The 23,772-nt window shown below is 41.1% G+C and overlaps 1 protein-coding gene across 2 annotated transcripts; it reads right to left on the bottom strand.

The window, feature by feature from the left end:
* Positions 1 to 306: 306 nt before the first annotated feature.
* TXLNA (taxilin alpha) lies at positions 307 to 23,200 on the bottom strand. 2 transcript variants are annotated; one of them, XM_073615383.1, is made up of 11 exons: positions 23,069 to 23,200; positions 22,497 to 22,655; positions 15,985 to 16,278; positions 15,096 to 15,187; positions 14,828 to 14,998; positions 13,484 to 13,678; positions 9,676 to 9,795; positions 5,317 to 5,391; positions 5,028 to 5,120; positions 4,835 to 4,930; positions 307 to 3,230 (listed from the first exon to the last, which is right to left on the bottom strand). In XM_073615383.1, exons 2-11 carry the CDS (start codon positions 22,636 to 22,638, stop codon positions 2,949 to 2,951), a joined length of 1,560 nt encoding a protein of 519 aa, XP_073471484.1. In that variant the 5' UTR covers positions 22,639 to 22,655; positions 23,069 to 23,200; the 3' UTR covers positions 307 to 2,948. The 2 variants fall into 2 exon arrangements, with proteins under 2 accessions (XP_073471484.1, XP_073471483.1); XM_073615382.1 differs by having other exon boundaries at positions 22,960 to 23,086.
* Between the last annotated feature and the right edge of the window lie 572 nt (positions 23,201 to 23,772).

Raw genomic sequence — 23,772 nt, 5'->3', positions numbered from 1 at the left:
CCTAAACTTTAGTCTGGTTCAAAGAAACCTGTGCGGAGAGAAAAATGCAAAGCCACCGGTGATTCCTTTACTGTCACAAAAGCGCCAGACTTTAATGCTTTAAGTAACTATCCAAGAACTCGTACTCATAAGCAGCTTGAGAGTTATGACTTTACTGGATACATATTTATACTGTATTAGTGAATCAGAATGTATTGCAGCCAAAAGATCAGCATGACAGCTAGACACTTTTTAGGAGAATGGCCATGTTTTTCTCTGAAAAGGATTCTAAGCATAAATGTATCCTCAGAAAAACAACAAATCAGATGAAATAGAAAGCCAGGATTTATTTTCAGTGATGCATACTACATTCTTCATAACGATACAATCAATCAGCAAACCTTCTTGCCTCAATAACACTGTAGGACAATCTCTTTGGTACCTTAAGTGCTGGGGTACATAAGTAACAATATATACTTCTAAGACCACAGTAAAAAAGGGAAAAAAAAGAAACTATAGAGGCCTAGAAGTTTTATTACAGCCCTCATTCTGCACCAAAAAAAAAAAATGAAATGTAGTAAATATTTATTTTAAAAGGTTTGCTTCAACATCTGTGGAAATCAACTCTCTTTACAAAATGGGGTTGATATACTAAAACTGGAGAGTGCAAAATCTAGTGCAGCTGTGCATAGAAATCAGCCAGCTTCCAGGTTTTATTTTTTTTTCCAAAGCTTAAATAAACAAGCTGAAGTTAGAAGCTGATTGGCCACCATGCACAGCCGTACCACATCTTGCACTCTCCCGTTTTAGTAAATCAACCACAATGTGTTCAAACTGTAGCTATGTCTAATCGTTTAAGCAGCATAATACTGAAATTGAATCCATTTCAAACCTGGCATCAAGACTTCCATGGAGTTTGCACAAAGCAAACAGCACCTCCTTAAAAGGCACAATGAAAACTATCCTGTGCAATGTGCAAGTGCATTATAACCAACATTTTCTTTAGCAAGTCACAGGAGGAATGTATAATGTGCTCTGCCACTGGTTACATTGCCCTGGTAAAGATACAATCAATTTTCCATGTTTCCACAGAAACCAGTATTGACAGTGCTTGATATAACTAATGCAGTGATGGAAAAAATCAATGTGCACAATTACCAGTATACATTGCGCATATTTCTGTTTGAGCATTCAAAGCAATGCTTACAGTAGCATACTGTAATAAGTACTTTCAGCAAATACATTGTTGCTTTTTTTTTTTAAGATAAATCTCGAGTCAAAAATATCAACACGGTCAAATGAGTAATAAAAAACATAACGGTTCTAACTTTTGCACAAATCAGCAAAATCACTTCAATTTAACATGTAACATTACAAAGTGAATGGGAAATTATTGCAGTTCAGAAAACTAGAGTAAGCACTTTTAGCCTACAAATGCGCAGCACAGTGCTAGGCAATGCATGTAAGAGACAAGTTAAGATAAGAGCTCTTAGGAGTCACCTTCAAATGAATTTACAGCCATAGAAGAAAACTGCATAAAAGTGCATCAGACTATCCAAGTTGAGGATACAAATTTTCTGCATCAGCAAGAAACACAGCTGTACTCAAACTTTATTTTACTTTAAGCGGTATTAAACCCAAAAGCAAACATTATATTGCAGTTTACCAATTCAGAGATGGCTACATTCATGGACTTTCTTTCCTCTATTTTTATCTGGTGATCCAGCCAGCAAGCCGGTTTTTGTGTACTAAAAATGATCGGCTTTTATTTATTCCCAAAACGAAAAAAAAAAAAACGGTCTGCCATAACCGATTATGGAGTGTGAGCTGGAGTTTGCCTTCAATTGGTTAGTGTTTTTAAATCTGCTAATACATTTAAAACACTACCCTCCACAGACTGACAATGCTGCTGTCCGCTATGCCTCCTGTGCACATTTGTCCAGAGTAGTGTTTCACTAATACATGAGGTGTGGAACTGGCCAGATCACCAGGTGGAAACAGAGGGGGAAAAAGCCAAAAAGAAAAGAAAACTGATGTAGCCACCACATCTAACGATTGATAAGATGCAATATGTTACATTTCATTTTTGGTTTAATATCACTTTCAGTTCACAAATGCCTAATTGCTTCTATGCATAGGGCGACAGGTACACTTTAGTTACGAATTCAGATTTGGATGCCTTTACAGAAACCCTCGACACTCAAATCCTCTGCTAAAAGATAGTTGCTTGTAATCAGAACAGAAAAACTCTAAACAGTACTGTATGAAAGGGGCACTGACTCTTGAGAACTGTAATAGAACTATTTATTAAGCAGCACAGAGTGTAGACACCGTCAACGTCAACTATTTTTATGAGAAATAAAGACTCAGAAAATAGGCCCATGAGGAGGTTATATTTACTGCAAAATTAATGGAGTGATCAGAGAAGTGTGGTGGGCGGCACAGCTGAATATAGAACTGTTGGGAAGATAATGTATAATGTGGTCCCAGAGTAAGCACCAGTAACAGCATGTTTTTTTCTACCAATTGTATGCATGAGGCAGACATATTCTGCAATAATCTTTTGTTCATTGTAGCAATGGCTAAATCTTCCTACATGAAACCATTCATGTCACCATTGCTCAGTGAATGTAAATCTTTTAACAGGAAAAAATGTATTTTAATTAACCAGTTTATTCAAAAAGCATGAAGCCAATTAGTGTCTACCAAAATCCACAACAACCTGTAAACTGCATGGATAACCTGCAGGTGGGACCTCTCTTGGACCCTTTGCTAAAAGTGTGGACTATAGTAAACTGCATTTGTGGATAGGTTCTGTTTTTTCCCAATAAATGTGTTTCAGATATTGTACTCAAAAAAGAAAAAAAAAAAAAGCAATGGGTAGATGTGTAATGGATATAAAAGTGGAAGCCATCATAAAAAAAAAAGGAATTAGGATATTAGATATGCAGCAGTGACAACTGTCTGCATTACTCAGGCATGGCAGGTGGAAGAGGTGGCAGTGGTGGTGCTGCTTGAAGTGCATTTTGCCCACACACGTCACTGCTGTTCAGTTCTACATTCTCACTGATAGCAGGTGTTGTACAGCTCGCACAATCCTCAGTGGTCTCCGCAGAAGGGACCTGTGGTCCACTTAAGCCTTGCACCTTCTTGTTTAGGTCATTACGTTCTGTCTGTAAAGCCCGGCAAAGTTTCTCTAATCTTTGGATTTTGGCCTGCAAAGCCTCTTGTTCTTTATCACGCAGAGTTTTCTGAAAGAAGCATTCAAGAATATATACTTATAAGGCATGTTGTAACAAGCAGTATCTCAGTATAACCAACCCCTTTAGAGATTTATACTTTTGGAAAGAAACAAAAAAAAAATCCATTGGATTTATGAACTGTGGACTGGTGCAGAACTGTGTACTTTTTCATGATGTGTAAAAAGTAGCCTTATTATCAGCAGCCTGTCTACAACAGGGAGTCCAAAGCTGTCTACTTTCCTGCCAAGCGTGTAACGCTCTCTAGAGCTTGACACTATGTGCAAACAATGATTTTCTTTGTGCCCTGTTTACACTAGAATGTAACGCCTGAATGTGCAGAGCAGTGGCAAAAATTGCATGCCGCACGCATTTTTCAACAACAGACCAGAGCACTGCCGATGTCCCTGTTTCTACGCACGGCAACTGAGCAGTGATAAATAGAAATACATGAACTGGCACTGACATTCTTTTACAGTTACTGTACTGTTTTTTTAGAGCCAGTAGTCGGCTCCCTTGTAAAAGCAATCCCCTAGCGTTATTCCCCCCCCCCGTCCCTGATGGGGAACTCTCGTCAAACTGAGAGTACCAATCGACCAGCCAGCACTTCCGCCAGCTGATCACAAAGCCCGTAAATGATCCAATTGGCTTTGCTGGGCACTACAATATAGTAAAGCAGAAGCGATGAGGTCACATCACTTCCGGGTTCCCGGGATGTAAACGGCATAATTTTAAAAAGAATCAAAAAAGAATCTGATCTCGCCGATCTTGGTGTGATCAAATGCTTATAAATGCAGAGGAGAGATTTAGGTTTTATAGAGCCCAGACCTCTCCATAAAGCATACCAGTCACATGCCTATTGCTGTCACAAAGATGTTTACAGTGGTAACATGTAAAAGGCTTTTAAAAGCGTCACCTATTTATAGTAAAATTTACGTGGTCTGTCGTGGTTGCATGGGCATGCGCAATTTTAAAATTTAACATGTTTGGCAGCTATTTAGTTGCCGTAATATCATCTTTTATATTTTACCAAAAAATTGGGTTACGTATTGTTTTTTTTGCATTAAAACTTAAAAAAAAAAAAAGTTGCTTTTTTAAAATTGTGTTTGAAAAACCCCTGTGCAAATACCGTGTGACATCAAAAAAATAGTAAAACCCACAAATTTATTGTCTAGGGCCATATATATATATATATATATATATATATATATATATATATATATATATATATATATATATATATATATATATATATAATGTTTGGGAGTTCTAAGATATTTTCTAGCAAAAATATGTTTAAGCTGTTTGTCTGGAGTTCAGCTTTGAAAGACAAAGCTTGCTAAACAGAAGAAATAGAGCTCCACAAGCCAATATAGAATTATAGAAAATATTATTTTTTCACAAATATTTGAAAGTATACAAGTAAGGCAGATGGACTAGAAGGGTATTCAAGGAGTATACAAAATGGGGGTGGATACATAAAATAACTGATAATAAAATTCTTGTTAAGAATGTACCCCATCCTTTTATGTTCTTGTATTTTTAGATAAAATATTATAGATTACATAAATTCCTAAGATAATTATTGAGGTCTAGCTTGCCCATGTTCCTCTCACCTCTTCAGCCATCACAAATAGAGCTTTATTGCTACTTTCCCATCTGGAGCGATACATAGTGGTCTCCTTTTCCAACTTTTTGATCTTCTTTGTCATCTGCAGAGAAAAAAATTGTTAATCACTTGCTAATATTAAAAAAAAAAAAATAGAAAAAAAATGTAATGCTCAGAAAAATAGAAACTAAATGGATCACCTTTTCCATTTCTTGTTTGAAGGTTGTGAAAACTTCATTGCTTTTAGAAAGTGTGCTCTGAAATTCTTCAAACTTCTCAGTGTAGAGAGCCAGCTGAATATAGAAATGTTGAAAGGTTACCAAAGGCATACAATAGCACATTTATGGAAGTGTGATTGTGCCAGACAGCCCTCACCTCCCATATATCCTAAAAATAATACATTCTATGTGTATCTAAAAACAAAGGTTGACATTTAGTGCTCACAAAAATTCTCATAGAAGTAATGTACATGGTAAAAGCATTGATTACTTGCTGTTTGAGGTGGGATTCTTGTTGCTTCATGAGCTCACACATTCTCTGGGATTCCACCGCTTCTTTTAGGAGCTGTAAATGCAGAAGGATTAGAAGATTAGACTGACTGAGATATAACACAGAATATATATTAATATCCATTTCATCAGGGCATCAATTAAATGACTAAAAAAGTCTGCACACAATACCAAGGTTTATGGCATGTTACCACTACCTCTAGGTTTTTTTTAAATATGTTCCATCTAGGCCAACTGTGCATTCATTAAAGTGCAACTCCACTTTGGGTGATCAATGTACATTGCAAGGATAACAACCTTTGTTGCTGAATCCTACCTTTTGTTATTATAAAGAAATCCATGTGTGTTTCTCTGTGCCTATATGGGAAAATTAATGTAATGGGAGTTTTTTCATTATTATCAGTCAGCTGTGGCACCTGCAGGATACTAATGAGGAATACTGCGGGGCCTGCATCCCTTTAGGTGTGATTTCCTATTGGGAGTATCTCACCAAAATTTTTTTTTTGTTGCAGAGGATGCCTGAAATCTGACTTGTATCTTAGTGAAGACTTCTGGGAAAATCAGTGAGCCAATCACACAAGCAGTAAATGATGTTTCTGTGGTGTGTCCAGTACACATTATGTGTACAGAACACCTCCAGGCAGCCATATTGCATTGCATTTTCAGATAATTACAGCGATAGAGATTGAAAAGGAAAGGTAATTTTTAATAACAATCAATTACAATATGACTTGTGTACCAATTGTATACGCTATATTAGTTTTTCTTTATTTACCATTTTTTTGTCCCCCCCTCGAAAGTGGAGTTACCCTTTGAATAGGTTATAAAAGTTACAAAATTATTAAATGTAATTTTATGAAATAACAGTACAAAAATAAAAAAACTCAAAAGTTGCATCAAGCAGTCCCGGGCTGTCTTTACAGCAGTAAATAACATTCTCCCTATCACTATTTTTCTTCTGATTTTTTTTATTTATGTGTTTTTTAACAATGTATGCATTACTTTGTGATCCTAGATAATGACAAAGTTATTACTGAATAAGCAGGTCCATAGCAAACATGTAAAAATTGCTCCGGTCCATAAGGGATATACCAAGTACAAGACCTGAAGTGACTAATAAATCTAGATGTGGATTTAGGGAAGAAAATCCTGACTCTTTAATGGTTCATTTACATTTATAAATGCCGGTAATAAAAAACAAAAGCAAACAAGACATATGCTTCAAATTATTTACAGAATTGAAAACTAGCAAAAGTACATGAATTTGTAGATCGAAGTGGAAGTGCTGACCCTACAACATAACTGGCCAACAAAGCAGGTATAACCTATATCTGTAGGTGTATTCTATTCCTTTACTACAGTATGCAACATCTTTTCCACTATATATACACACAGTATCTCACAAAAGTGAGTACACCCCTCACATTTTGTAAATATTTGATCTTTTTATGTAACACTGAAGAAATGACACTTTGCTACAATGTAAAGTAGTGAGTCTACAGCTTGTATAACAGTCTAAATTTTCTGTCCCCTCAAAATAACTCACATAGCCATTAATGTTTAAACCACTGGCAACAAAAGTGAGTACACCCCTACTTGAAAATGTCAATATTTTGTGTGGCCACCTCTTGGGCATGGAGTTCACCAGAGCTTCACAGGTTGCCACTGAAGTCGTCTTCCACTCCTCCATAAAGACATCACAGAGCTGGTGGATGTTAGAGACTTTGCGCTCCTCCACCTACCGTTTAAAGATGCCCCACAGATGCTCAATAGGGTTTAGGTCTGGAGACATGCTTGGCCAGTCCATCACCTTTACCCTCAGCTTCTTTAGCAAGGCAGTGGTCGTCTTGGAGGAGTGGTTGGGGTCGTTACGTTGGAATACTGCCCTGCAGCCCAGTCTCCGAAGGGAAGGGATCATGCTCTGCTTCAGTATGTCACAGTACATTATGGCATTCATGATTCCCTCAATGAACTGTAGCTCCCCAGTGTCGGCAGCACTCATGCAGCCCCAGACCATGACACTCCCACCACCATGCTTGGCTGTAGGCAAGACACACTTGTCTTTGTACTCCTCACCTGGTTGCGGCCACACACGTTTGACACCATTAGAACCAAATAAGTTTATATTGGTCTCAGATCACAGGACATGGTTCCAGTAATCCATGTCCTCAGTCTGCTCGTCTTCAGCAAACTGTTTGCGGGCTTTCTTGTGCATAATCTTTAGAAGAGGCTTCCTTCTGGGACGACAGCCATCCAGACCAATTTGATGCAGTGTGTGGCGTATGGTCTGAGCACAGACAGGCTGACCCCCCCCCCACCCCTTCAACCTCTACAGCAATGCTGGCAGCACTCATATGTCTATTTCCCAAAGACAACCTCTGGATATGATGCTGAGCATGTGCACTCAACTTCTTTGGCCGACCATAGCGAGGCCTGTTCTGAGTGGAACCTATCCTGCTAAACCTCTGTATGGTCTTGGCCACCGTGCTGCAACTCAGTGTCAGGGTCTTGGCAATCTTCTTATAGCCTAGGCCATCTTTATGTAGAGCAACAATTCTTTTGTCAGATCCTTAGAAAGTTCTTTGCCATGAGGTGCCATTTTAAACTTCCAGTGACCAGTATGGGTGAGTGAGAGCGATAAACGCCAAATTTAACACACCTGCTCCCCATTCACACCTGAGACCTTGTAACACTAACGAGTCACATGACACCGGGGAGGGAAAATGTCTAATTGGGCCCAATTGGGCCCAATTGGGACATTTTTACTTAGGGGTGTACTCACTTTTGTTGCCAGTGGTTTAGACATTAATGGCTGTGTTGAGTTATTTTGAGGGGACAGCAGATTTACACGGTTATACAAGCTGTAGATGTGACAACAATCTCCCGTATTCTTCATATGTCTGGGCTATGGGGTAGAGTGGCAAAACTGAAGCCTTTTCTTATGAAAAAAAAAAAAATCCATGCCCGGCTAAAAATTTAGCAAAAACACATGTGAAATCTCCCAAAAGCATGTGGGAAAATGTGTTATGGTCCGATGAAACCAAGGTTGAACTTTTTGGCCATAATTTCAAAAGATATGTTTGGCGGAAAAACACTGCACATTACCAAAAGAACACCATACCCACAGTGAAGCATGGTGGCAGCATTATGCTTTGGGGCTTTTGATAGACTCATACCCAAAAAGACTGAGTGCTGTAATAAAATCAAAAGTTGCTTCAACAAAATATTAGTTTAAGGGTTTGCACACTTATGCAACAATATTATTTTATTTTTTTATTTTTACTTCCCTCCACCTAAAAGATTTCACTTGGTTGTTCAACAGAGTTGTACAGTTTATAGGTCACATTAAAAAGGTGGAGAAAGTTCTGAAATGATTTATCTTTGTCTCATTTTTTTTTTCACACACACAGGGTGAGGGATGTTAAAATGGCATGCTAAAGCAAATATAATAATTTTGTTTTATGACTTTAGTGACGCTTTAAAAGGGTAGGAATACTGCACAGTCTTGGCCAGTAGATATTTCCCTCCTATGTTAAGCCATTTATTTGTTGAAAGGCTGCTTTGTCTCCCCAGTGTACACTACTTTACAAGCCCTGATGAAGGGAGCAAGGCAAAGCCCCAATATCCTGATGGCTTTATTTGATATTACTATGGAATAAACATTTATCTGCATTTTAAAGTGATTGTAAATCTAATTTTTTTAGATAACAAACCAGATTTATATTTCCGTGCAGAGAGAGCAGCCCCAAACTTCCTCTTCTCGGGTCCCACACAGGCGCTCCTCCTCTTCTTGGTGGATCCCCATAGCAAGCTGCTTGCTATGAGGGCACACCTGAGGCTCGCTCCTGAGCCACGCTGCCTGCACTCACAGGATCTGACTGACAGCAGCAGGAACCAATGGCTTCAGCTGCCTCAGCAAAGCCTGGGAGACCAGGAAGTGAGGGAAGAGCTGCTACAGACAGGCACAGCACTGGATTGAGTGAGGACGTATAAGTATAATGGGGGGTGAGGGGGCATACCGTTACCTAAACATTTTTTACCTTAATGCAAAGAATGCATTAAAAAGGTAAAAAATAATAAATTAGAATTTAGAACCACTTTAAATATGTTCTGGTGCTTGGATTATGGATTACATTTTTCTAAATAGTATGCAGATAGTGATGGGCTTTCCTAAAAGAAAACTCAGCATGTTTTAAAGGCTAAACATCAATCTACAGAATAATCAGTGTTCAATTTAAATAGCTAACATTTAATAAAACTCATACATCCATGTGGAGAAGTCTTTTTCTTTAATACTCATGTTACACAGATATACCAAAGAAGACAGTGATTCACTTACAAAGTCCTTTTCCCGCTGGTGTCGCTCCTCAACTTCCTTCAGCATCTCTTGAGCTTGCTGCAATTTAGCATCCACCAGCTGCTGTTGAAGGTCTTTGTGTTTAAATACTTTATCAATATGCTGCACAATAGAAAAGAAAGAGGACAATAAGTGGGACCAATAAACAATGTGTAGCAAGGCAGAAAGTATTCACTATTCTGACTGATCAAATCAACTGGACTTTTTAAACTAGTAATGTAGCGTTTCATGCAGCTATGAAGAGAGGGGCCACACTCCAATGAAGTCAGAAACATTGTCAGTTTATCCTTGGAAAGCACACACCGCTTCCTTCCACCCTCGGCCTGCCCCACAGGGGCTGAACAGGTTTGCCTTTGTTCATTTACATTACATTTGGATTAGTCAGATTATGTTTATTTATTTATTGTTTTTGCTTCTAATTTATGTCCATGCTTGTTCCTTCCACCCTTGGCCTGCCCCCCTAGATGGGCTGAAAAGGTTTGCCTTTGTTCATCTCCATTACATTTAGAGTAGTGGGTTTTTGTTTTGTTTTTTTCCTTTTTTTTAAAGGTTATTGTTTTTGCTTCTATGTTATGTCACATTTAGTGACAAGGACACCATTTCTTTACTTGCTAGAAATTACTTTACCCTGAAAAAACTATTGCACCCACTACACCTAGGAACGTAAGCTCTAATATGGTGCCTTGAAAAAGTATTCATACCCCTTGAAATTTTCCACATTTTGTTATGTTACAACTAAAAATGTAAATTTATTTTATTGGGATTTTTTGAGATAGACCAACACAAAGTGGCACATAATTGTGAAGTGGAAGGAAAATGATAAATGGTTTTCGAAATTTCTCACAAATAAATATCTGAAAAGTGTGGCATGCATTTGCATTCAGCCCCCTTTACCCTGATACCCCTAACTAAAATCTAGTGGAACCAATTACCTTCAGAAGTCATCTAATTAGTAAATAGAGCCCATCTGTGTGCAATTTAATCTCAGTATACATACAGCTGTTCTGTGAAGCCCTCAGAGGTTTGTTAGAGAACCTTAGTGAACAAACAGCATCATGAAGGCCAAGGAACACACCAAACAGGTCAGGGATAAAGTTGTGGAGAAGTTTAAACGAGGGTTAGGTTAGGCCCCTTTCACACTGCCACGACTTGAAAGTCGCGCAAATTTCAGGGAATGCCTGTGTAAACTTGAGGTCTATGGACCTCAACTTGCATCAAAGTCAGACCAAAGTAACACAGACATGAATGGTACTCTTTGGAAATCACGGGGTATGACTTGTCATGCGACTTTGCAGTCCCAAGTCACACAAGTGTGAAAGGGGCCTTATAACAAAAATATCCCTAGCCATACATCTCACAGAGCACTGTTCAATCCATCATTCAAAAATGGAAAGAGTATGGCACAACTGCAAACTTACCAAGACATGGCCGTTCACCTAAACTGACAGGCTGGGCAAGGAGAGCATTAATCAGAGTAGCAGCCAAGAAGCCCATGGTAACTTTGGAGGAGCTGCAGAGATGCACAGCTCAGGTGGGTGAATCTGTCCACAGTACAACTATTAGTCGTGCACTCCACAATGCGCTATGTGTGGCAGAAAACTAACATTTCACATCACCCTGAACACGCCATCCCCACCGTGAAACATGGTGGTGGCAGCATCATGTTGTGGATATGCTTTTCTTCAGCAGGGGCAGGGAAGTCGGTCAGAGTTGATGGGAAGACGGATAAAGCCAAATACAGGGCAATCTTAGAAGGAAACCTGTTTGAGTCTGCAAAAGACTTGAGACTGGGGCAGAGGTTCACCTTCCAGAAGGACAACGACCCTAAACATACAGCCAGGAGCTACAATTGAATGGTTTAGATCAGGGGACTCAAACTGGCGGCCTTCCAGCTGTTGTAAAACTATAAGTCCCATCATGCCTCTGCCTGTGGGAGTCATGCTTGTAACTGTCAGCCTTGCAATGCCTCATGGGACTTGTAGTTTTTCAACAGCTGGAGGGCTGCCAGTTTGAGACCCCTAGTTTAGATCAAAGCATATTCATGTGTTAGAATGGCCCAGTCAAAGTCCAGACCTAAATCCAATTGAGAATCTGTGGCAAGACTTGAAAATTGCTGTTCACAGATGCTCTCCATCCAATCTGACAGAACTTGAGCTAATTTGCAAAGAAGAATGGGCAAAACTGTCACTCTCTAGATGTGCAAAGCTGGTAGAGACATCCCAAAAAGACTTGCAGCTGTAATTGCAGCGAAAGGTGGTTCTACAAAGTATTGACTTGAAGAAGGAAAATTTGAAAACAATTTTTCAGTTTCCTGCCACGTCACAATTATGTGCCACTTTGTTTATCACAAAGAAATCCCAATAATATACATTTATGTTTTTGGTTGTAACATGACAAAATGTGGAAAGTTTCAAGGGGTATGAATACTTTTTCAAGAAATTGTATATTAAACATTTGTTCTTGGGTTTTAACAAAATACAATTTGCTGTTATGTGGTACTGCTATGTACATATAGTGGGTTATCAGCAATAAGTTCACACAGAATAACAGATCAGCAAATGTCTTCAGGTAACCCTCTCATTGCCAAGGTCTACAGTCATTCCCAGAAAGAGTAAAGCCAGTCATACATGGATCAAAATCGCAGATGGAGCTGAACTGTCTGAATTTCGATCCATGTACGGGCACCTTGGTTGTACACAAGTCGATCTATTACTCAACTTGTGCACAAACAGCCTTTCGGGTTTTTCTTGAACAGATCATTGTATTCTGATGGCAGGGAAGGCTCCCCGCCGGCATAATACAATAGCATAATTGGAGCATTTTTTTTTTGTGTTCACCCCACTGGTTGGACAGATAAAATAGGTATACCTGAAAAATAATGCACATTTAAGCTGGCATATTCAGATAAGTCCAGTCATTTCAGTTGTCACATTTCATATTAACTTTGTAACATCTTATAGGTGAAAAACACTTTCATTTTCATAAAGAAAAGAACACGGATTCCACAACACAGGGGGTTTCCCAACAAACTTCACTGTTAATTACTTGACAGCTGAGCTAGTGTCTATATATTTCTTAATCCTTTCTTAGGCTGGGTTCACACAGATGCGAAATCGATGCAGGTTTCCCCACATCCAATTCGCATGACAGATTCACATGACAGGAGAATGACCGACTCTCAATTGAGCAAGCCGCGATCCGAATTGCAGAAGGGTCCTGTGCATCTTTTGGTTCGTTTCAAGGGCAAATTCAGCCAAAAATTTGGCACCAATTCGCATCTGAAAGGATGTACAGGCATGCACCGGAACCCTTGCTGTGAGCCACGCCCGCAACTAGTGTGAACCCAGCCTTTAAGTGGTTGTAACGCCACTTTATGTTCATGCAATCCTCTGTGTTCAATAATGTTATGTGCCTCTTGTATGTGCTTTATATAAAAAAAAGCCGTTTTATACCTTATTTCATAGCACCTCTTCGCGTTCATGTGACTGCCTGCCCCTCTCCCTCCCCCCTGATCTGACAGTTACAGTGGGAGGGGCTGGGAATCCCCTACTGATGTCAGACAGGAGGAGAGAGGCGGGGGGTCATGTAAGCGCCGCTCTGAAATAAGGTATTAAAAAACTGCATTTTTTTTTTAATAAAGCACATATATGGCATATAGAGGTGCAACTAATCTGAAGTCAAAGCAAGACAAATGCATCCATTTCTTCTGAAATTTAGCAAATGCAGCGCCTGCTTGTAAAGAAAGCTCATTGACTGGAGCCCTTATGCAGCATTTTCTCTTTGCACTTACCTCCTCCCTAAGCTCATATTGTTCAATCAGTTTCTTAAGCCTGTCAGCCAGCTCCACATTTTCTTGACGTAACTTAGTGTTGCGCTCATTATGTTGCTCCATCTGCGATTGGATGTCATTGAGGGTCACCTGAAAGTGAGCGGTTACCTCCTTCCGTTTTTCTTCCTCCTCCCGGGCTCTTTGTACCCCTTCCTCCTGAGCAGATTAAACATAGACAGTTCATGGCTATGGGCACTGTAAAACTAAAGCTAAAAGTAATATTAGTTTCTAACCTGAAATAATATCAATAAATAAATAATCCACTTGAAGACCAAGCCTTTTCTGACACTTTTTGTTTTTTGTCTATGTAAAAATCTATTTTTTTCTTGAAAATATCTTAGAACCTCCAAAACATTATACATTTTTTTTAAAGCAGAGGCCCTAGAGAATAAATTGATGCATGTTGCAATTTTTTATGTCACACGGTATTTGCGCAAACGCAATTGTTTTTTTTTGGAAAAAATACACTTTTTTGAATTTCAATACACAAACACACATTATTATTATTCCCAATTGTTTGGTAAAATTTAAAAGATGATGTTAAACTGACTAGATACCAAACATGTCACACTTTAAAATTTACCCCAGATCCCTCCCTTGCCCTTGATTGTTGTGATCAGATACTTTCTGTATTTAAAAACGGTGCTGTTTACATTTGAGGAAACAGGGCATGATGAATGCTCATTGTTTCCGGTTTCCTAAACCAGTGTTTCTCAACTCCAGTCCTCAAGGCACCCCAACAGGTCTTGTTTTCAGGCTCTCCATTATTTTGCACAGGTGATTTGATCAGTTTCACTGCCTTAGTAATTACCACAGCTGTTTCATCTGAGGGAAATCCTGAAAACATGACCTGTTGGGGCGCCTTGAGGACTGGAGTTGAGAAACACTGTACTAAACCATAGAGGAGATCAGAGCCGTTTTGATCTCGGATTGTCTCGATGGTCAACCGGCAGACTTTCCCTCCTGCTACTTGTAAAAGCCACCAAGAGGCTAATTAGCCGCTTGGATAGGTTTTACAAGAAAGCCAACGTCGGCTCTAAAAAACGATACTGGGATGATGCCTGAAACTGTGGGCATCATCCAGGTATAATCACTTGAGATGTATGTCACTGGTCATCAAGGGGTTAATCTCTACACCTAGACCTTATATCCCTAATTGTTACATTTTTGCTCCCCAACACATAAAAAAGAAATACTATGATGCTTATAAATACCACTGATATATAGAGGAAATCTTGGTTTGCGTAATCCATGGTAATAAATAAATAATCTGCCTTTAGAACTAATGATCCACAAAACACTTGCCTTCAGTGTGCGGTTGTGTCTTTGCAATTCTCTGCACAAACTCTCCAATTTACTACGAGCTAAGATGGCCTTGCTATGTTCATTGCGTAGCTGGTCCTTCTCTTGAATAAGCTGACTCTGTTTTTTCTGAAGAATTCTCATTTGCTTCTGGGAAGTCCTGTGCTCCTCCAACTTTCGAGAAAAGACAAAATTTAATAAGTGAGAATACAATCAGATGCCCAATTTTGATACAGTGTTAACGCCATACAGTCTTGTTTACATGTCTTACCAATTCTGCATATTTCTTGCACAAAGCAGCCAGTTTTTCTTCTGGGGTACTCAGTGTGTTTAAAGTCTGCATAAGTAGTGTGATCTCCTTACCTGGGCACAAAGACATGGCTTAAATTAGACTATACATTAGGAAAAAAGCAGAAAAGATCTTGAGTATCCAAAACACAGGATACCTCACCAATGTGCATTTTTTAATGCATTTGGGTTTGTTTACGAAATTATCAAACAAGAAATGCCCAAAGCCACCTGTTTTTCTTTTTACTAGCTTTTTTGTTGCTATTACTCTATACCAGTGATGGCAAACCTTGGCACCCGAGATGTTTTGGAACTACATTTCCCATGATGCTCAACTACACTGCAGAGTGCATGAGCACCATGGGAAATGTTGTTCCAAAACATCTGGGGTGCCAAGGTTCGCCATCACTGCTCTATACTATTTCATATAAAAGAGACCTGTGCAGAGAGAAATAAGGAGGCTGCCACTGGTGTTCTCTTTCTGAAAATGGTAGTTGCCTTTCTGCCCTTTCTCAATCACGAATCCAGAACCAGCGAGTTCCTGATCTGCTTTTTTGAGCTGGGTCAGGGAGCATGGCCTGCAGCTCTATGTGAGCAGATAAGAGGAGAAGTGCTCCTCCCATTCACTGATCCTGAAATTGATCTTTCCGAGTCACAGATCTGTCCTTGCAAAGAATTTTCCCATGCCCCCCAGACCAGGTGTAAGCCACGAGGAGACCGGGCAAAGCATGGATGAAATACTGAGAGCGGGTAGGCTGTGCTCTTTGTAGGAACCTTTAGGTTTTGTTTTTAAATTTGACTGAAGTGAACATTTAAACATGTTCCATTTATGTTGCTCCACCAAAAAGCTGCCACATTAATGCATTACTCACCAAGCCCCTTTGACTTCTTTTTGTCTTGTACACGCTTTTGATCTTTGTCTGTTTCATTAATAGTTTTACGATCTTCTGCACCTCGCATTTCCTCCTTCTCTCCATTGACTTCTGGCACCACTGTTTCTGTTTCTCCATTCCTAGACTCTGGAGGACCTTTGTCAGTCTCTTCAGGATCTGCAACCCCTTCTTGACCAGCATCCACACAATATGTATTTAAAATATCTTCAAGCTGCCGACTTAGTTCCTCTGACACATCACACACACGTGGAGGATGACTGATGGCTCCCTCTCCTGCACAAGAACAAAAAACTACAGAGATTATTTCCTTGAGAGCTGCAAACATGACAGAAATTTAGGACACTAAATATTTACACTTCTTAAATACTTTTCATCTATTAATTAGTTGAGCAACATAAAGCCTCTTTCACATGTGCGGATCTGTATTCAGTCATCCGCTTGCTCAGCAGGAATTGCTCCGTTGATCCCCGCTGAGCTGGCGGATGACAAGTCCGTCTCTGCACACGGTGCAGGGACAGACCTGTCAGATCTCTGCTCTCCTCTACGGGGTGGGGGATGGGTGAATCGGATGATTACGGACTGCCTGTCCGCTTTCATCCGATCCACTAGACGGATGAAAAAAAGGGGTTTCCATCCGTCTGGATTTTGCAGAGCGGATCGGATGTCAGCAGACATGTCACCGCTTACATCTGTCGCTCCATAGAGATGTATGGAGCGACCGTTCAGATCTGCTGAAAAAACTGAAAGGCGGATATAAACGGTCCGCACGTGTGAAAGGGCCCTTAGGCTATATCTGTACTATTCAGCTGTTTGGTGCCCAAATAAAATATCAAGATCACATTTAATACTAAACAAAGTTGTACAAAAAAACTGCATTCACAGGCAGAAGAAATCTTCATACAAAGATTCTCCATCCCAATGGTTTAATGTTTGTGAAAACTGAATCCAGAGGAATGGTTTATACTATTTACATGGGTCGAATGTCATATTAGGTCTGAAAAAAGACTTTTTACTTTCTGCTATAATACATATCCAAAAAAAAAAAAAATGTATAATATATAAATATATATAATAATTTTTTTTTTATAGATGTTTCGGGGGGGGACAGGATATCTGTCCTCTTTGACAGGTATCCTTTCCTACTTCCGGGAGCCTCAGCCGTGGCTATTGACGTCACGGCTGGGGCTCCCTCCTCTTCCCTCCTCCTTCCCCTGTCGCCGGGACAGTAGGAGAGAGGAGCGGGCCTCGCGCATGCGCAGTAGGGTTCCCGGCATGAAGCCGAAAGGCTACACTGCCAGGTACCTTTACCCACAATGGCGGTGGCATCACCCAACAGCTGATGGATATATATGTTTTCATCACTTTAGGCCGATACATATTCTTCTACATATTTTTGGTAAAAAAAAAACAAACACAAAAAACCCGCAATAGGCGTATATTGATTGCGCAAAAATTATCACGTCCACAAACTTTGGGGACTTTTATTTTTTTAAATTGTTTTTACTGGTAATGGCGGCGATCTGCGATTTTTAGCGGGACTGCGACATTGCGGCAGACAAATCTGACCCCAAATGACACTTTTTGGGGACCAGTGACATTATTACAATGATCAGTGCTGTAAAATGCACTGATCAATGTAAAATGACACTGGCAGGGAAGGGGTTAACACTAGGGGTCAATCAAGGGGTTAACTGTAGGGGGGATGGGCTGCCTGGGACATGACAGAAATCACTGTTCCCGATGACTTGGAACAGTAGAGCTCTGTCACATCATCTGTCAGAATGGGGATCTGCCTTGTTTACAAAGGCAGATCCCCATTCTGCCTCTGTACTAGGCGATCACGGGTCGACGGACATCGAGTCTACCCGACCCGCCAGCATGCTCCCGCCACGAGCACAATGACGGCGATTCGCACAGGAGAGACAACCTGCCACAGTACAAATGCGGCGGCTGGTCCTTAAGTGGTTAAAGAGTAACACCATTTTTGGGCCCTTCTTGGTGATAAATGTGCATTGCAGGGATTTTAACAAGCTTTGTTACAGATTCCTACCTTTTGTTGCTCTGAAGGAAAAGCAGCTTATTCTTTGGATACTGGTTCTGAATGGCTAATTAAAGTGGTTGTAAAGCCTAAACATTTTTTACCCTAATGCATTACCTGAATCAAGGTAAAAAAGGTTTCAGTATATGTATCACCCCCTCATACTTACCCGAGACTGAGCACTGTGCCTGTCAATAGTGGCTCTCTCAGGCTTTGCTGAGAGCAGCGGGAGATGTTGGCTCCCACTGCTTTCAGTCAAATCCTGTGAACAGGGAACGTGCAGTGGGGCTGAGCCTCGCCGTCTGTGTCTATAGACACAGCCAGTGCAACTCGGGATTGAGCCCACAGGTGTGTCACAATAGGAAGTGGCTTCTTATGGTGGCACATTGAGAAGAGAAGGAGCCAAGAGTGCCAGTGGGGGACCCGAGGAGAGGAGGTTCTGGGCCACTCCGTGCAATACAATAGCACAGAGTAGGTTAGTATAACATGTTTGTTATTTTAATAGAAAAAAAAAATGACTTTACAAAACGCTTTAATTTTATTCAGCTGATGCATTTGGAGCACTCGGATGAGAAAAGCCAGACAGAGATGGATTGAAATTTGGCCAGTACAGCAGAGACTGGTCGAATTCCGATTAGTCTATAAGCAGGCTGATTGTACTGAAGTTGATCAATTAACTTCAATACAACAGGCCTGCCATCTTTTTAAATTTTTATGTACGATCATTACCATCACCTACACCTGGCAGTTGTGATCATTGCATTCTGGTTGCAGGTAAACCTGATGCTGTCAGAATACAATACCTCAATGGGAGGGATTCCCCCCATCAACACTGACTGTGGAAAGAAATGCTGCAGATTGAAACAGATACAGATGCTGCAGATTGACAGGAAAGGTAATTTTTAATGAGTTTTTTTACTTGTTATATTCTTCCCACAAAAGCAATGCTACCCTTAAATAGTTCTGTTCACAATTAAGCATTATAAAATCATGGATTAGACCTAACCTAGATATTCCCAATGTACTGCTAGTGCAGAAAATAAAGCACTCTCAGAAAGACTTTCATGACGCCTCATAGGAAACATGTATAAAAAAAAAAGGTTGCATGTTGGAAGGACACCTGTACTGAGAGAAATAAAAATTCTGCCATTGATGCCTTATTCTGAAAAATGCTGGCTGTCCTTGACTTTAATACTTTGATTTACCAATGCAAAGCAAGCATACAGATTAGAAAGTCAGAACATCCATCCTACTCTTTGTTACTGCAATATGCCTTTTAATGCATATCTACATTCAATTTTTTTTTTTTAAAGTTTTGGATAGAGTAGGGAAGAGTTACACTACTGACTAGTTTTGATACCAATCTTATATAAACAACTTGTATTGCTAGCGCTCCCATTCTCACTCTTACATTATTGTTAAGTGATGGCCTTATCCTGCACTCAGGTGAAGAACAGACTCAGTGTGTGAGTAACTGGCAGGACAGAATAATGCTCTTAACTGCTACTCATTTTCAAACTGCTTTAAGATGTCAAACAGACAGTCTCTGAACTAATGCTACAGAGGCCTCTGCAAATTTTCCTGATGACCGCTAGGCAACAGAGAAAGGAAGCACTCCCGTTCTTTGCTTACTTCTGGACAGGGGCACAGGTGGAAGTGCAAAGGCCATGACTACACAGATACTACTGCAGTACATGGAGTAATGAAGGTCAGTGTAGAGCCAAAGGAATGATGAAAGGCTAGAGTTCGGTGAGCGTTGAATGAAGAACCCTAAAGCCAACATGAAAGATAAGCAAGAGATCTGTATGTGGTGGAGATTCTGGAATATTGTGGTGGCATTGTTACAAAGAGAAAGGGAGACACAAGAAAAGTGACCTAAGTGCATATTACAAGTACTGAGGATGTTAATATTGAACAGACTGCTGGTTACAATATAGATAGTTTTGTCTGGTATGCAAGAAGTCACGTGACTTGGGATATTGAGCATACTTTTTATGCGTATGAAACGCTGTGTGGAACATTGAACATACTACTGATTAGTAATCATATGGAAAGGAACTAATGTGTGTTATTTTAAACATAAACTCACAGACTACTAATAGATGGTAAGTGCAAATGATAGTTTTTAAGATTGTTAACTTTAGCTATACCCACTGCTGAGAGTAGAAAAAATTAACAATCCTTTTGGAAAAGTGTTGCCCTATTGTACGTTTATTGTCAGATATCTGCAACCTACTGCGGGAGATTTCCCTTTGCTTCTGGTCTTGGGAACAGATAAAAATCTCTCCACAGTAAGGGAAGTCCTCTCAGACAGCTGTCACCACAATGTCTCCACTATTCCAAGGACAACTCAAAATTTTGGATTTGCAATCAATGGGAGGGGGGGAGGGGGGGGATGGTGAGGTGGTGGTGTTTATTAAGACCAGATCAGACAAAACCTGGTGCAGCTGTACATATAAACCAATCACATAGTTGTTAAGGTTGAATAAAAACACCAGTCCAACCTAGTTCAACCTGTGGTGTGTGTGTGTGAGTTTTTTCCAATATTAAATCCAATATCCCTATATGTTGCGATTTTTAAGACACCCATCTAAAAGTTTTTTTGAAACTAGCGAAACTCCCTGCTGATACCACTGCTTGTGGAAGGGAGTTCCAAATCCTCACAGCTCTGACAGTAAAGAACCCTCTACGCAGTATAAGGTTAAACCACTTCTCCTCCAGTTTCAATAAATGGCCGCGCGTCTTTTTCAAACTCCCTCCCACTGAAAAGTTTCTTCCCTATGCTATGGTCACCAGTAAGGATGAGCTCAGGCGTGTTCGCAAACAGCATGTGCAGAGCCCGGCAGCAAGTCAGCACTGCACAGCGATAATCACAAGCAGTGAGACATTTCCCGATCTGTGCAGCCGCGCAATGAGAGAATGTCTCACTGCTTGTGATTATCGTTGTGCAGTGCCGACTTCCTGGCGGGCTCTGCACGTGCTGTTTGCGAACACGCCTGAGCTCATTCTTAGTCACCAGTAAGGTTCTTGTAGATCACTATTAAGGATGAGCTCCGATGTATTCGCATGCTGAACGTGCCGAGCCCGCACAGCGCAGCACTAATCACAGGTAGGGAGACATTTCCCGATCTCTGCAGCCGCACATCGGCAAATGTCTCACTGATTGGGATGAGCGCTGCGCCGTGCAGACTTCCTGGCGGGCTCAGCACGTTCAGCATGCGAACACGCCGGAGCTCATCCTTAATCACTATCATATCCCCTCTCCAGCGTCTCTACTCTAGAGAGAATAAGTTTAGTGCTTGCAGTCTTTCTCCATAACTAAGATCCTCCAGTCCCTTTATTAGCTTTGTTCCCCGTTCTCTGCATTCTCCAGTTTCAGCACATCCCTCCCGAGTACTGGTGACCAGAACTGGACAGAATACTCAAGATGTGGCCGAACCAGAGTCTTGTAAAGTGGCAGAATTATAGTTTTATCTCCCGAGTAAATCACCTTTTTAATGCATGCTTATATTTTGCTGGCTTTGCTTGCCGCAGCTTGGCATTGCGGAGCCTGTCATCTACTAGGACCTCCAGATCTTTTTCCATCCTGGATTCCCCCTAGCGAGTAACTTGCATTCGTATTTTTAGCACCAAAATTCAATACATTTTTCAACATTAAACCTCATTTGCCATGTAGTTGCCTAACTCATTATTTTATTGAGGTCCTCCTGTAAGGTTTCCACATTCTGTTGTTAAGTTATCGCCCTGCTTAGATTTGTATCGTCACCAAATACTGAAATTGAACCATTTATCATATCCTCTAGATTGTTTATGAATAAATTAAACAGAATTGGTCCCAAGACAGACCCCGCTACTACTCTAAGGCTACATTTGCACAGGCATTTTGCCCCCTATGAGAAAAGCAGTGGCAGGAATCTACCTATCCCTGCTGCTGTGGTTGACAGGTGGGTGCTTGCTGCAGCCGCCAAACCCGTACACTTCAAAGACAGGTCATCGGCACCTGTAGCTATCTGTAGCTGTTCGTAGAGCCAATGATTACCTGCTGTGATGGCTGCTAGATGCACCATGGCAAAATGCCTGAGTGAATGGAGCCTCATCGAAAAAGCCATATTTAGAAGCCGATTGGTTGTACAACTGCTCCAGATTCTGTCTGCTGCAGTTTTAGTAAATTCCGGGCACTGTGTTGACTTGCAAAGTGAATTCCAATTTGCATGCAGTCAAAAATACTGGACAAGCAATACAATGGGAGTCCAATGCTATCAGCATGTATGCAGCCTCTGTCAGTGGTGGCTGGTGCTCAATATATTAGGGGGGGAAGGGACAGGTAGGCGGCGATCATCCTCCCGCGCGCGCAGAAGACAGACAAACAGAGGCTCATTATCTTAGGAGGCAGATTGCAGGGCCTTTCCAAGGAGGAAATAAGTTGCAGAAGTGATGCAGTTGGTAGCCTTACCTTCGGTGACAGAGGTAGTAGAATCACATGGATCAGATGCGTTTTGTGGCTGGCTCGGTATGGAGGCAGCGTTGAGTGATGGAGTGGAGGAGCTCTGTGGAAGCTCAGGGTTTGCACTCTTCTGTACTTCCTGGTCCTTCATTTTATTCTCTTAGAACACTACAAGTAATATGACAGAGGAGTTACACATAATACCAGAATAGGTTCAATTCACACAGCTCTACACAAGGACAAACATCTTTATTTACAGTCCTGGACTCGCCTAAAAAGAACTAGAACTGGCCCTGGAGTGTGAGCTTTGTGACTGAGCCTGAGGTGTCCCCAGCAGTCACTTGTGACATGGGTCATGTGTCAGTGGATGTACAGTGTAGTCACTATTCTGTTCACACAGCCGGACCCCCAACCTGTGTGTTTGCCCATCTATAGGGAAGTTATATGGCATCACAGCCCACCCCTGCCTCACCTTATTCCGCCGCCCGCTGGGGTTAACTCAGTTCCGGAAGCCAGCAGCAAAAATCCCAGGCCGCGAGCCGGACATCCCTTGTCCAATCACATAGCGCCTTAACACTTACCCAGCCAATCACGGTCAGGAGGTGGAGCTAACGGAAGAGCTCGCCCGATCTGGCCGTGTTGCGTTTCCCAGTCCAGGCAGCAGCGTTAGCCACAGAGAGGCAGGGCGGGATTCTCGGCGCCACCGCGGAGACTACAGTGCCCGGCATGCCTTGCGCGCCGCGGGTCGCAGAACTTGTGCGCAGCACGTTGTAAAATGCGGGGAGTTTGGGAGTGCTGGAGTCTGACTGACCTTGGAATGAGCAGAGAACTGATAGGTTATGTTAGGAGTGGTAAAGGAAACCACGGTGACGGTAGACTATACCAAATTAGTATGGTTTGAACTGGGTGGTTATGTAATGAGGAGCTCTTGGGGTAAGGTGACAAGTCCTGACTTCTTTGAGGAACTACGGCTTCCAACTCACTTCGGCATGGGGGGCAGGCAACGTCACCATTACTAAAAACTGCCTGTGCAGATAAGGGGTGGCTGTAGATAAAAAAAACTAACTGTGCAGTGCTGGCCAAAATGAACCACTTCACCTCTGGAAGATTTACCCCCCTTCATGACCAGGCCATTTATTGTGATATGCACTGCGTTACTTTAACCACATCCTGCACCGCCTATAGCAAATTGCTATATAATTGCGGTGGCTCTCCCATTCTGATTGGATGTCATATGATGTCCAGCTAAACAGTCTGCTTGGGCGTGCAGCGCGGTGATAGGTAG

Source organism: Aquarana catesbeiana, linkage group LG02 (genome assembly GCF_042186555.1).
Source record: "Aquarana catesbeiana isolate 2022-GZ linkage group LG02, ASM4218655v1, whole genome shotgun sequence".
NCBI classification, from domain to species: Eukaryota; Metazoa; Chordata; class Amphibia; order Anura; family Ranidae; genus Aquarana; species Aquarana catesbeiana.
The sequence above is the reverse complement of the archived record's forward strand: the minus strand, read 5'-3'. Positions and strand labels throughout refer to the sequence as shown.

Excerpts from the sequence above, each read along its gene's own strand:
- TXLNA (XM_073615383.1), bottom strand. The coding sequence starts at position 22,638 with ATGAAGGACCAGGAAGTACAGAAGAGTGCAAACCCTGAGCTTCCACAG. Across the intron at positions 9,796-13,483 it reads AATATGAGCTTAGGGAGGAG|CATATTGATAAAGTATTTAA; the intron begins GTAAGTGCAAAG and ends TCTATTGTGCAG. Across the intron at positions 3,231-4,834 it reads TATTTGTGATGGCTGAAGAG|AAAACTCTGCGTGATAAAGA; the intron begins GTGAGAGGAACA and ends TGCTTCTTTCAG.